The sequence below is a fragment of the Anomaloglossus baeobatrachus genome, chromosome 10 (genome assembly GCF_048569485.1).
Source record: "Anomaloglossus baeobatrachus isolate aAnoBae1 chromosome 10, aAnoBae1.hap1, whole genome shotgun sequence".
Classification (NCBI taxonomy): Eukaryota; Metazoa; Chordata; class Amphibia; order Anura; family Aromobatidae; genus Anomaloglossus; species Anomaloglossus baeobatrachus.
The window spans coordinates 54,774,192-54,788,531 of NC_134362.1; the positions used below are offsets into that span (position 1 = coordinate 54,774,192).

The 14,340-nt window shown below is 47.0% G+C and overlaps 1 protein-coding gene across 2 annotated transcripts in view; it reads left to right on the forward strand.

Annotated features, from left to right (window-relative positions):
• Window positions 1-1,903: 1,903 nt before the first annotated feature.
• Window positions 1,904-14,340, forward strand: part of SYVN1 (synoviolin 1) — a 62,471-nt gene continuing 50,034 nt past the window's right edge. The window contains exons 1-3 of one of the 2 annotated variants that reach the window (XM_075326726.1): window positions 1,904-2,063; window positions 7,795-7,950; window positions 8,846-8,938. In XM_075326726.1, coding sequence (XP_075182841.1) covers window positions 2,055-2,063; window positions 7,795-7,950; window positions 8,846-8,938 — 258 coding nt within the window. In that variant the 5' untranslated portion in view covers window positions 1,904-2,054. Of the gene's footprint in view, window positions 2,064-2,366; window positions 2,427-7,794; window positions 7,951-8,845; window positions 8,939-14,340 lie in introns of those variants that run through there. The other variant, XM_075326727.1, reaches the window with a different exon arrangement.

Below are 14,340 nucleotides of genomic sequence, written 5' to 3' on the forward strand. Positions count from 1 at the left end.
GCTGCGCTCTGAAGTGCACCTTTTACGGTGCTGGGCTAGTACGCAACGTGCACACATAGCCTTAAAGATACTGCAGGACACTTCATTAAAGAAATCAGACACCCCGAAAAGAGAGAAAACAGATCCCGCAATCATAATCACCAGACGCCAAATGGGAGGAACTGTGGTGAAACGCATCAATACGATCCACAGCAGGCCCTCGACATGCTCCACCGCAGGTCCTTGAAGCATTCCACCACAGGTTATGGAAGTGTTCCACTGCAGGTCCTCTCATTTCACAGCATTCCAGGTCTCCGGAGCAGTACCGTATCACCAGATGTGTGTGTGTGTTTGGTGTGTGTGTGCATTCCACCGCAGGCCCTCGAGGCGTTCCACCACAGGTCCTCGAAACGTTCCACTGCAGGTCTTCGAAGCATTCCACCGCAGGCCCTCAATGTGTTCCACCACAGGTCTTCGAAGAGTTCCTCCGCAGGTCCTCTTATTCCACAGTGTCCCAGGTGTCCGGAGCAGTATGGTATCACCAGAGGGGTCTGTGTGTATGTGTGATGTCTGTACGCATTCCACCACAGGTTCTCGATGCCTTCCACTGAAGGCCCTCGAAGCGTTCCACCCCAGGTCCTCGAAGCGATCCGCAGCAGGTCCTCTCATTCCACAGTGTCCAAAGTCTCCGGAGCAGTGCAGTATTACCGGATGTGTGTGTGCATTTCCACTGCAGGTCCTTGATGCGTTCCACTCCAGGTCCTCGATGAGCTCCACTGCAGGTCCTCGATGCGCTCCACTACAGGTCCTCAATGCGCTCCACTGCAGGTCCTCAATGCGCTCCATCGCAGGTCCTCAAGTTCACACAGTCGCAGGTCCCCCTCTCTGCCGGAAGCAGTGTGGTATCACTGGATGTGTATGTGATGTGTGTGTGAGAGTACCGGAAGCAGGGGCAGACCACTGTGGAGAAAACAAGAACCTGCAGCGAGGGTGCGCTGAGGACCTGGGAGCTACGTAGATGTCCAGAATCTGGTAAGTATGATTCTCTGTGGAGGATTGGGGGGCATTTTGGTGGGTAAACTTACCCCAACCTGTGTCCCCCAAATAAGCCTGACCTCGAAAATTAGCCCTAGTGCAAAAAAATAAGGGAAACACGGGTAACTACATGCCAAGGAACAGCAGAGGGGTTCCTATAAGGAACGTGCAAATAGCAAACACCATGCAAACGAAACATATCAAAAGTTTAAGACACCCCTCTTTTCCCAATCCAAAAAATGTATTTAATACCTAAACACATCTGGTATTGCTGTGGAAAGTCTGATCTATCAAAATATTACATTACCCAATACTGTAAATGGCATAAAGAAATTGAAATGCCTGAATTTATGAAATTTAGTTACCACCCTTAACCCCTCTCCTTCCACTCCCCCCCCCCCCCCAAAAAAAAAAAATGCAATGGAAAGCAAACGTTGTATGTTCCCCAAAGTAATACCAATAAAATTGAAGCCCCGTAAAAATAATAATAAAAAAGTAATTATGGCTCTTGGAAAAAGAAAATAAAAAATTGAGTCCAAAAGAAAGGGCTTAAAGGGTTCCAGAACCCCCAGAACCCAGGATCAGTAACCTATCCCCTATTCTACATTTTGATTTTTTGGGAATAAACCTTTAAACAAATGATATTTTTTGCTTTGTAAATGTACATTGTTAATTAGTAGAGGAGGCAGAAAACAATAGAATAAAGAATTGTGCACCTCCCTATTAGGTGCATGACACATTGTATCAATACCTCTACAGTATTATCTGCCTAGCAACTAGTGAAATCCTCTCTTCGTCTATTGGACCGCGTCAGCCTCTGCAGCTTCTATCATTTTTCCTATTGGCTGAGTAATTGGTATCCTAACCAATCATGTGCAGCCACGGTCCACATTCACAGGAAAGCTGTCAGGAACGCACAGAAGCGGCTCCAACAAAGTGTTTTTCTAGACTTCAGTGGACATGACGGAAAAGTCACTCTTTATCTCGTAAACTCATTCCAGACTGAGCACACGTTACGAGTCCTGCAACAGAAATCACCGATGTTTCAGGTAAACCCCCCTGTATACAAATGTTTAGTTGGTACGCTCCTTTAAGGTAATGCACTTGATGGACGATACCAGTATAGAAAGAGGGGTTAATGTACTTAAATTGTGACAGCAGTTTATACTTCTAAATATGTAAATTCTATTCATTTTTGATCAATATTAACTATATATTAAATTTACATTCAGAACTTTACGATGTGAATGAATTCGAACATTACTTTGTGTTATGGCCACCCCTTTTTTTGTGCGTGCAAATGGATGATTCCAAGCGGAAGTGAGGTGTCTGTTGCCTTATCCTCTTCCTGTTTTGGGGTGTTAGTGACAGCAACAGCTGGGAAGAGCTCAGATCATCTGTCACTGGCTGGGGTAATGCTGCTTGTCTGTGATAAGTGTGGGCAAATGAAAGCTTCAGGGGAGCGCACTTTACTGCACTGCTGTGCTGCACATGGGATGGGACATGCTGTAGTGTTTGCTGGTACTTGCTTCCCCATTGATTTGCAGATGTTAGAAGCACAGATCTCAGCTACATATGGGCAGGGTTTTAGGGATATTTGGCAATGGCAGTTTGCATCTGTCCGTGGTGTAATAATCATAGAAATCCCTCAGTAATGGCCGATATCTGCAAGAATCTGCGATGTGTGAACAGTGGCGACCGGCGTCTCTGCTGCCTGTGATACATGGTCATCAAATGGGAAAATAGTGCAGCGTTAGGTGATAAATTTAAGACTGTGCAGCCAATTATTAGACAGATAATAGGTATCTGTCATTAGTCAGCGCCCATAGACGGCAGCACGGGTGCAAGAAAGGAGATTTACTAATAACTGTGCTGTGTGCTGGTCTATTATAATAATAATTGTATTCCTTTTATATAGCGCTATTAATTCCACAGCGCTTTACATACATTGGTAACACTGTCCCCATTGGGGCTCACAATCTAAATTCCCTATCTGTATGTCTTTGGAGTGTGGGAGGAAACTGGAGAACCCGGAGGAAACCCACGCAAACACGGGGAGAACATACAAACTCCTTGCAGATGGTGTTCTTGGTGGGAATTAAACCCAGGACCCCAGCGCTGCAAGGCTGCAGTGCTAACCACTGAGCCACCGTACAGTGCTAACCACTGAGCCACCGTGCCGCCCGCCTATTGCACCCGGATAATATGCAGGGATATGATAAACCAGACTAAATGCAGCCTAAATAAAATGCATTATGCTATATACCTGTCCTATAACATACCGCTATCCGTCTCCTACAGCCGGCGGTCCCGTAATCAATATATCGCCTGCAAAACCCCTATAGATCAGCAGTCATTCCCTGTGCAAAATGCATTTACTGAGCAGCCATTCTTTTTTGTAGTTATACACACTGATCATTGTCTGCTGATGGGCATTTTTAATAATATTTTTTGTTTGTGTTTTTTTTTTTTTTTTTTAGAATATTTGTTTTTAATATTATTATTTTTATTTTTTTGTTTGTTTGTTTTTTTTTTTTATAATCCAGAGGTGATATTTAATATAATTACGGTTTATAATAATAATAAATCTTTCTATAGCGCCAACATATTCCGCAGCGCTGTACAATTCAGGAGGTTCATATACAAACAAGTAACCGTTATAGGAAATACAATAATTAGAGTAGTAAAAAAAGACAACCCTGCTTGTGAGGGCTTATAATCTACAATGAAGTGGAAAGGTGGGGGGGTGGGTGGGGGGGCACAAGGTATAGGTGCTTATTTACCATGTAAAGGTTTATTTCTTTGCTGAATAGTTTGCACCATTCGTATGTTTTTATATAAAATGTATTATGAAGGTTTTGTGACTTTGTTGCAACTTTTGATGTAATTTGTTTTATGTTTCTATTAAAGGGAATCTGTCACCAAGTTTTTGTCACCTAATCTGAGAGCAGCATAACATAGAGGCAGAGACCCTGATTCCAGCGATGTCACTTACTGAGCTGCTTAGTGTAGTTGTGATGAAATCACTGTTTAATCAGCAGAAGATTATCATTCCAGCATATTCATGAGATCTGCATAACTCCTAGGTCTGCAGCAGAGAAAACAGTGATTTTATCAGAATGATAGCAAACAGCTTAGTAAGTGATACCGCTGGAATCAGGGTCTCTGCCCCTACATTATGCTGCTCTCAGAAATGGGGGAGCAAAAACCTGGTGACTGTTTCCCTTTAAGTAGACAACTCTGAGAATATATTCTGGTTGAACCCCCATAGTATCTCACCATCCCTTTTGCATTTTGCGTGTTCCTGCTTCTTGCACTACGCGATGGATGACTTTGCTGATACTGGGGACATTGAATAGAACACTGGGACAGATCTTATAAAAATGATGCTAAATATATGTAGTCAGCCGTGGAGGCATCCTGTCAGCAGATGTGTCCTGCAGGTGCGTGCTCGTCATGCTCTGGTGAAGTCAGTATTGTCACAGCAAGCGGCCACTGCCCAGACTGCTCCTTCATGGTGCTCGCTGCATCTACACCTTATTGGGGGATATCGGGGTGGTCTTAGATTTATGGGATTACTTCATGGGGTGTTGGGATGCTGACTGTCATGTGTAATGTGAGTGTGGGCACTGTGCTGGGATTGACCATACATGTGCAGATTTGGCAGATAAGTAATAGTGCAGTTTTTTTAAAGGCGTTACCTCCTCAGACATTTCCTCTAATCAGAGAGACCCCATGAGACCCTCATGTTTTCGTGCATTATGCAGCTTGCTGTTCCTTGCTACAGGGGAAATGTTATGTAACCTGGCAGTGGTTCAGATAAATGACCATTGGTGATGAGCAAGCACTACTGTGCTCCGTACTCATAATAAGCAGTCAGACGCGCAAAGGGGCTCGACTTGTGTACCGGGTATAATGGTAGTCAATGGGGAATGCGAGCATTTTTCTGGAACGCCTGCCTCTTCGCCGCTCTGCCTCTTCGCCGCTCTGCCTCTTCGCCGCTCTGCCTCTTCGCCGCTCTGCCTCTTCGTCGCTTTCCCCCCCCCGCTCTGCCTCTTCGTCGCTTTCCCCCCCCCCCCGCTCTGCCTCTTCGTCGCTTTCCCCCCCCCCCGCTCTGCCTCTTCGTCGCTTCCCCCCCTCCCCCCCCCCCGCTCTGCCTCTTCGTCGCTTCCCCCCCGCTCGCTCTGCCTCTTCGTCGCTTCCCCCCCCCGCTCTGCCTCTTCGTCGCTTCCCCCCCCGCTCTGCCTCTTCGTCGCTTTCCCCCCCCCGCTCTGCCTCTTCGTCGCTTTCCCCCCCCCCCCCGCTCTGCCTCTTCGTCGCTTTCCCCCCCCGCTCTGCCTCTTCGTCGCTTTCCCCCCCCGCTCTGCCTCTTCATCGCTTTCCCCCCCGCTCTGCCTCTTCGCCATGCCCCAACAAGATAATCGATTGTGCACCAAGCGTCTTGAGCACCCTGATACTCGATCGAGCACCAAGCTCGATCGGCACGCTCGCTCATTACTTATGGCCATGTCCTAAATGGGAGTGGCTTGAGTCAGGTAGAGTAATATTCGCTGCTTGCCATCAGCTATCCGGACTCATCAATGGGAGACCAGTCTTTATATCTATGTAACCTTTTAATGGGGTTATCTGGTTTGGACAACCAATTTTATATATATCTTTCTTGGGGATGTTGCATTAATAGAGGGGAGGTCCTCATGTGCAGCCATCATTAATCAGCTGGGGAGATAGTGACTACTGTGGATGTCTCTTTAATAAACCTAAATCATGTAATGCATCTGTTTTCCTGTGGGAGCGCTGCAGGGGAATTTAGCACTTTCTACCAGTTTTTGCTACAATTTACAGCTAAGGGGGTCCGAGCAGTGGGATACCCAGTGATCAGCTGTCTTCTTACCAATGGGGGTTGCTGTAATAGGACTGTCAGCACAGAATGATTGTTCTAGCAAAGTATAGGCATTCAGTGCATCATTGTGGGCCAAGCATTTAAATGCACCTTCCCACCTCACTTTTTCCCCTTCATCTCCGTCCTCCCCACTTCTTTGATTGACAGCTCTAGCTTCATAGAGCCAGGGAAGGGAGGAGATGATGGGAAGATGTACTTAAATGTTTGGGCCACACCAAGATGCACACAGGACCTGTGCTTGGTTTGAACAGTCGTTCTTTGCTGACAGACCCTTAAGTGCATATCCCATTTAGTTTTCTATTCTCATCTTCTCAAAGCTTTGTGGGTGTAACTATGTTACTGGCATGTGCCATTTGAGAATACATGCTTAATGAGGACCTGACATCAGGTCAAAAGTGTCCAGTTTTGGCTCTTACTTAATTTCCACTGAGCATTCTGGGTTTGTTTGTTTTATGAGGGGGGTGTTAAAAATCCAACATGATTTACGATCAGGGCTTTTTTATTTGATAATGTTATGGTCTTTACCAAAAGGGTGGCGCTCACAGGGTTATAATACAGAGTAGCCTAAAGACACGCCCTAGAGGATCCTGTAAGCCACACCCCCTTGTAAAACCATAAATATTACTAAATAGCAAGGCCATATTCCTGGGAACATATGGTGGATTTAAAGGGAACCTGTCACCACTTTTTTGGCGTATAAGCTGCGGCCACCACCACCGGGCTCTTATATATGGCATTCTAACATGCTATATATAAGAGCCCAGGCCACTGTGAGAACTTAAAAAACACTTTATAATACTTACCTAACGGTCGCGCAGTTGGCCATATGGGTGTCTCCGGTGTCGGCGCCTCCTCTTTCGGCCATCTTCGTCCTCTTTCTGAAGCCTGGGTGCATGACGCGTCTACGTCATACACACTCGCCGGTCCTGCGCAGGCGCACTACAATACTTTTGATCTGCCCTGCTCAGGACCTGAATGCCGGCGAGTGTGGATGACGTCGGACCCGTCATGCACCGTGGCTTCAGAAGAAGGAGACACCCATATGGCCAACCGCGTGACCATTAGGTAAGTATTATAAAATGTTCTATGTTCTACACAGTGGCCTGGGCTTTATATATATATATATAATATATATATATATATATATATATATTACACACAGCACGTTAGAATGCTGTATATAAGAGCCCGGTGGTGATGGCCACAGCTTATACGCCAAAAAAGTGGTGACAGTTTCCCTTTTTTTTTTTAAAAAAAAAAAAAACAAAAACAGGATACAGCAGGAATAAAATAAAAGCAAGAACTTGACATTTTTTTTTTTCTTATATTGTATGTTAATGAGCTGTGAAGATCTATGGGCCAGATACAGGTCTCCCTGAGAATCTGACTCCAGAGATTATTTTACATGAAAGGTAGCTTTGCATGTGACTGACAGTCTGCTCTCTAGTGTGAGACCTACAGATCCGGAGAGCAGACTGTCAGTCATTACATGTCTCACAATAGTAACGCCCCCTTTCATTTAATATAAGCTCTGGAGGCAGATTCCCGGGGAGATCTATGTCTGCTCCATAGATCTGAGCACCTCATTTGCATATAAGAAAAACATGGATTTCTCCAGAATAAGATAACTGATCTCACATATCGCGGTATCACTTCTTTCAGCTTCCTATGACCTTAAGAGAATAGTTACTTCACCTTGTACAGTCTGTGGTGGCTGATTACCTGCTCAGTGCAGAGTTTCGGAGTTTACCTTGGAAGGTTACCACTATAAATGTATCCGTCAGCGTGCAACTGGTTTGTTTGGCTTTAGGTAAACCTTGTCTAACCTGTCACTGATGATCGTAAAGTACATAAAGTATTAAGTTTCTTGTTTTGCACAGGGTCCCGCCCCTCCGTTGACCGCCAAGATGAGGACAGCCGTGATGGCGGGGGCCAGCTTGGCTCTTACAGCCGCAGTGGTGGCTCACGCTTATTACCTCAAGCACCAGTTCTACCCGACCGTTGTGTATCTGACCAAATCAAGTCCCAGTATGGCTGTAAGTAATGCAATGGCACGATCCTAGATATTGTACTATGTTTCTATAACCAAACCTTGAAACCTCTTGATCGGTACTAGGTCCGTTTCACATATCTGTGTATTCTAATATAGACTGTGACGCACAACTTGCTGAGTTCTGGTCCAGTCAGTACATCATGGTTCATAGATGGAAGTTGGCTCTGGACCATACAGCTTGGTTGACTAGTCCAAGAGGCTGGCCTCACGACACTTGATTGACAGGTCACGCCATGCCATACATGTGTGTCGCGCGAGAATCCTGACAACTAGTGATGAGCGGACACTACCATGCTCAGGTGCTCAGTACTCGTAACTAGTGATGAGCGGGCACTACCATGCTCAGGTGCTCAGTACTCGTAACTAGTGATGAGCGGGCACTACCATGCTTGGGTACTCGTAACTAGTGATGAGCGGGCACTACCATGCTCGGGTGCTCGGTACTCGTAATGAGCAGTTGGATGCTCGGATGGGTGTGACTTGAATACCCAAGTCAATGGTGAGCTCAAGCATTTTTTCCAGGAGATCTTCAGAAAAATGCTTAAGTTCCCCAGTGACTTCCTTTATATTGGGGCACTCGAGTTGCGCCCATTCAAGCGTCCATCCTCTCATTACGAGTATCAACCACCTAAGCATGGTAGTGCTCGCTCATCACTACTAACAGCTAGAGAAGCCACCAGGGACCGGCCTTGGATCAGACATCCAAGTGTCACAGTCTAGACAATCCATCGTCCTTAGAAGTTGTCCTACAGCTTTGCTGGGCCCCCGAATAATGCGTGCAGACGCTTTGATCGATGTCCTGCCTCCATGTTGGTGCAGATCTACATAGAATAACTGGCTTGTACTTATAACTAGTGTTCTTTTCCCCCTTCCCGCAGGTGCTGTATATACAGGCATTCGTCCTGGTCTTCCTACTGGGCAAGTTCATGGGCAAAGTGTTTTTTGGTCAGCTGAGAGCAGCGGAGATGGAGGTAAGCTTTGTAGCCGGGATTATGGGATTTGTGAGCTCGGGATCGGGTTGGGTTTAACGAGCTTACATGCCAGATTTTGTGAAGATCCATCTTCTGATCCAGTGATTGTTGTTCTGCGCTTTTATACTCGCAGCCGATTTTATACAGGTTGGAAACGATTCCTTTTATAATCTAGGTTGATGATTCCAACTCATTGGAGGCTCATTAATTACTACGGTGAGGTCAAGGAATAACAGAGTCTCTTATAAGGGGTCACTGTGGTTAATCAGATCACACATCCATCTAAGGCCTCCTTCACACGTCCGTGTCTCCAGTACGTGTTTGGTCCGTTTCCCCACGTGCCGGAGACACGGCACACGTAGACTCATTAAAATCAACGGGTCTGCGCTCATGTGCATGTTTTGCCATGGACCGTGTGTACGTGTGGAACATACGTGTGCTCCATACGCAGACATGTCCGTTTTTCTCCAGCATCACGGGTGTAACACGGACCGCACAGATGTGATCCGTGTGACATGCTCTGGAGAAAACACACGTGCCTGTGAAATAAAAAAGAATTTCTATACTTACCTTCTCCAGCCCTGCTGTCTCTGCCGCTGCTGTCACTTGTTTCCAATCCGCCCTCATTGCATATTCACTCCACTGCGGACCGGAAGCAGCAACAGCGGGGAATTGGCAGGACCGGAGACCAAAGATCAGCACCATGGACAGCAACGCCAGGGACAGGTAAGCAGAAAGTTCCCGTTCTCCATGTGTTATCACAGATAGCACACGGAGAACACACGTGTGCCATAAACACGGCACAAGGAAGGCAATACGCACCTTTGACACATCTGTGAAAAACGTGCATGATTTTCATGGATGCGTGAAAGAGGCCTAAGACCGACGTCTCACCAGCTTAATGTGGTTGCAAATCAAAGCCTGACCGATGATTCAAAGTAACGGCGCCATAGTGAATTATTACACGTGTAGGAAGCCAGATTGACAGTCATCAGTGACCTAATCTGACACACACACACACACACACACACACACACTGTGTGTACTTAGGTCTTTCTAAAATATGTGCAGCCATACATGGTTGGTCCGTTACTGAGAAATCAGTGCTTGAATTAATATGTGCAGTCATCTCCCGCTATATCTCGGTTCACTTTTTGCGGCTTTACTGTATCGCAGGTACTTGAGGAGGGGGCGGAAGTGGTGTTGGAGCGGGGTCACATTCTGAAACATTCCCTTTTTAAGCTTTTAAGAGTGACTGTTTTATTGATACATCATCTCACTAAGAATGTAGCAATCAGGACCACAGGCCATACACTACCCAGCAACCATGCATTTCCTTTAGAGAAAAGTACTAGGCTCTTTTAAAGGAATTTTCCACTACATTGATGGTGTTGACCTATGAGACTGTTTAGTGGCGGCTGCCAAATATGACCCATCCGTTTCCTTTAAGTGATATTTCTACGTTTGCAACCATTTTCTTTTAATTGCTTCAATGCATCTAAAAAAAAAATATATATATATATATATATATATATATATATATATATATATATATATATATATATATATATTGTGATAACACGCTCCGGGATCGCCTTTGCTGGGTTCAAAGGACACGTATTCACCTCAGGCAGACAGCCGAATTCAAGGTGTAACTGACGCTTGGTCAGGTTTATTGCAGTGAAGCATAAACAAAAAGAAAAAAAACACCAACAAAATAAATCCTTGCCTGTCCGGCACTAACTATACACGGTGTTATCCTAACTACCAACTGGAGGGCTTCTCCCTTCCAGCTAAACCATACAAACATCAGGCACTGCTCCTCACAAGTGTCTCCTACACAGACAGGCTTACTGTGTTCCCAGATGGAGACCCTCCCCCAACTTCCCAGATTCCTTTTACCTCCGTCCTTCACCTCCCATTAATCCATTAGTAGCCAGGTGATCCTGGCCAGGCTAAGTCACATAGGACCGATACCGGGGTGAGATATACCTGCCCTCATCCACTAAACCCACATGAGTCTCACATATCCCCCCCCTCTGCTCAGACCACTGCAGCTGAGCAACAGCACCCACAAAACAGTGCACACGAGACAGGGCATCAGCATTCCCCATCCGCACCCCCGGGCGGTGCTCCACTGTAAAACGGTAGGCCTGAAGTGCAAGGAACCACCGGGTCACTCGGCCATTCCGTTCCTTATTCAAGTGCATCCACTTGAGAGGGGCATGGTCAGTGATCAGCCGGAACTTCCTTCCTATCAAGTAATATTTAAGGGACTCTAGAGCCCACTTAATGGCTAAGCATTCTTTTTCCACTATGGCATAGTTGCGTTCATGCTTATTAAGTTTCCGACTAAGATAAAGGACCGGATGTTCCTCTCCGTCCTTCAGTTGTGACAATACAGCCCCTATACCGGCATCAGAAGCGTCCGTTTGGACCACGAACTCGCTGCGGAAGTCAGGAGTCATTAGCACAGGTTGAGAGCAAAGAGCTAGTTTTAAGTTATGGAAGGCTTCTTCGGCTGCCGTGGTCCATTTGATCATGACAGAGTCTTTCCCTTTGGTAAGGTCCGTCAGGGGAACAGCGGTAGCCGCGAAATTGGGAATGAACCGTCGGTAGTAGCCAGCTATTCCCAAAAACGCTCTCACCTGCTTCTTGTTGACTGGTTGCGGCCATTTCTGAATGGCTTGTATCTTGTCAATCTGGGGTTTAACAATTCCCCTCCCAATTACGTATCCCAAATACCGGGCTTCTTCCAGCCCGATATGACATTTCTTGGGGTTTGCTGTTAGACCCGCCTCCCGCAGGTCCTCAATCACAGCCTCTAGTTTCTGGAGGTGCGTCTCCCAGTCCAGGCTGTAAATGACTATGTCATCCAAATACGCAGAAGCATACTGCCTATGGGGCCTCAGGACTCGGTCCATCAACCTTTGAAAGGTTGCCGGTGCCCCGTGTAATCCAAACGGCATATACACATACTGGTATAAACCTTCCGGTGTAGAAAACGCGGTTTTCTCTTTAGCGGCCTCTGTTAGCGGGATCTGCCAATAGCCCTTCGTTAAGTCTAGGGTCGTGATATACCGGGCTTTTCCAAGCCGATCTATTAATTCATCGACCCGTGGCATAGGGTATGCATCAAATTTGGAGACCGCATTTAATCTCCTGAAGTCATTGCAGAATCTAATGGAGCCGTCTGGTTTCGGTATTAACACAATCGGACTCGACCAGGCGCTATGCGATTCCTCGATTACACCTAACTCCAACATGGTCTTCACTTCTCGGGAGACAGCTTCCCGCCGAGCCTCCGGTATTCGGTAGGGCTTTACCTGAACTGTTACCCCAGGCTCTGTTATGATGTCATGTTTAATGAGAGTGGTCTGCCCGGGCTTTTCCGAGAAAAACTCGTGATTGTTGATTACAAACTGCTTGACGTCGGTCTTTTGCCGCTCCGACAGAGTCTCCGCCGTCCCGACATCCGGTATGGTCTGCTTGCAGACCGGAAGGGCCAGCCCTGCTGACAGAGCTGGACGGTCCTTCCAGGGTTTTATCAGATTCACGTGATAAATCTGTTCAGGCTTCCTTTTACCAGCCTGGTACACTTTGTAGTTTACCTCACCCACCCGTTCCTTAATTTCAAAGGGGCCTTGCCACTTTGCCAGAAATTTGCTTTCTGCCGTGGGGACCAGGATCAACACCCTATCTCCGGGTGCAAAAGTACGGATCTTGGCCCCCCTATCATAAATCCTTTTCTGTGCTCCTTGAGCCTGTATCATATGCTCTTTAACGATGGGCATCACCGCCGCAATACGGTCCTGCATTTGGGTTACATGGTCTATTACGCTTTTGAACGGGGTGACCTGTCCCTCCCAGGTTTCTTTAGCGACATCTAACAGTCCACGGGGACGTCGGGCGTACAGAAGCTCGAAAGGAGAGAACCCGGTGGAAGACTGGGGCACCTCCCGGATGGCAAAAAGCAAATACGGGAGTAAGTAGTCCCAGTTCTTCCCGTCCTTGTCTATCGCCTTACGGAGCATCTGTTTCAAAGTTTTGTTAAACCGTTCGACCAGTCCGTCCGTTTGAGGGTGATACACGGAGGTGCGTAACTGTGCTATTTGTAACAGCCTGCAGAGTTCTTTCATTACTTTAGACATAAAGGGGGTTCCTTGGTCTGTGAGTATTTGTTTTGGGACACCAACCCGACTAAACACATGGACCAGCTCCTTGGCAATGGTCTTGGTGGCCGTGTTACGCAAAGGGATGGCCTCGGGGTAACGAGTGGCATAATCCAAGATGACAAGGATGTGCTGGTGTCCTCGTGCAGACTTGGGGAGGGGTCCAACTAAATCCATCCCAATTCTCTCAAATGGGATCTCGATGATAGGCAGAGGTACTAAGGGGCTACAGAAACGGGGCCTAGGCGCAGAGATTTGGCAGTCAGGACAAGACTCGCAATAGGTGCGAATATCGTGATGCATGCCGGGCCAAACAAAACAGTGTAATATCCTTTCGATAGTTTTCTGGACCCCCAGGTGTCCCCCCATCATGTGTCCGTGTGCCAGGTCCAGCACTCTCCGCCTGTAGGCTCTCGGCACAACCAATCGTTGTACTGTGTCATCCCCCTTCTTCTCTATCTGATAGAGAAAGTCATTCTCCAGTGCCATGTAGGGGTAAGACAGCCTAGTACCTGCATCCACCTGCACCCCGTTTATCATTTTAACATTTTTTATAGCCTGAGAAAGGGTAGGATCTCTCATTTGCTCACTTTGGAAGTCATCTTTCTGGACTTCCAAATTCAGCCAAGAGGAAGGGGGACAGCCACCCGTGTCCGCCTCTGCCCCGGGTTCATCGGAATCACCCGCCAGAACTGAAAAGGGGAACTGGGGGTTGTTTTCAGCGGATTCCTCCTCTGAACCCTCTTGTGGGGCATCCTCTAGTGGCTCCGGGCCCACACAAGGTGTGGGAGAAGGATCATCCGTGCGGCTACCCTGGGGTACTAATTGGTTCTCCCACAACTGCCAGAAGTGGGGAAAATCCCTGCCCAAAATGATATCATGCAATAGTGCTGGTACTAGTCCCACCTTATGATGCACAGACCCATAGGGCGTAGTAATGCAGGAGACCGTTGTGAGGTACGAGCAGGTGTCTCCATGCACACATGTCACAGAAAATTTATCTGACGGTCCCATCGGGACTGCCACCAGACTGGCCTTTACCAGAGTCACCACACTTCCCGAGTCTAATAGTGCAACAACAGTATTGCCATCAATGGACACTTCACACAGGTGTTTTTTCATACCGCCTTGACATGCAGCAACACACACTACCCGTGCAACCATAGCCCTGCGTTTTTCAAAGTCTGTGACATCACACTGCATCGGTTCTGCAGTTACTGGACAGTTTGC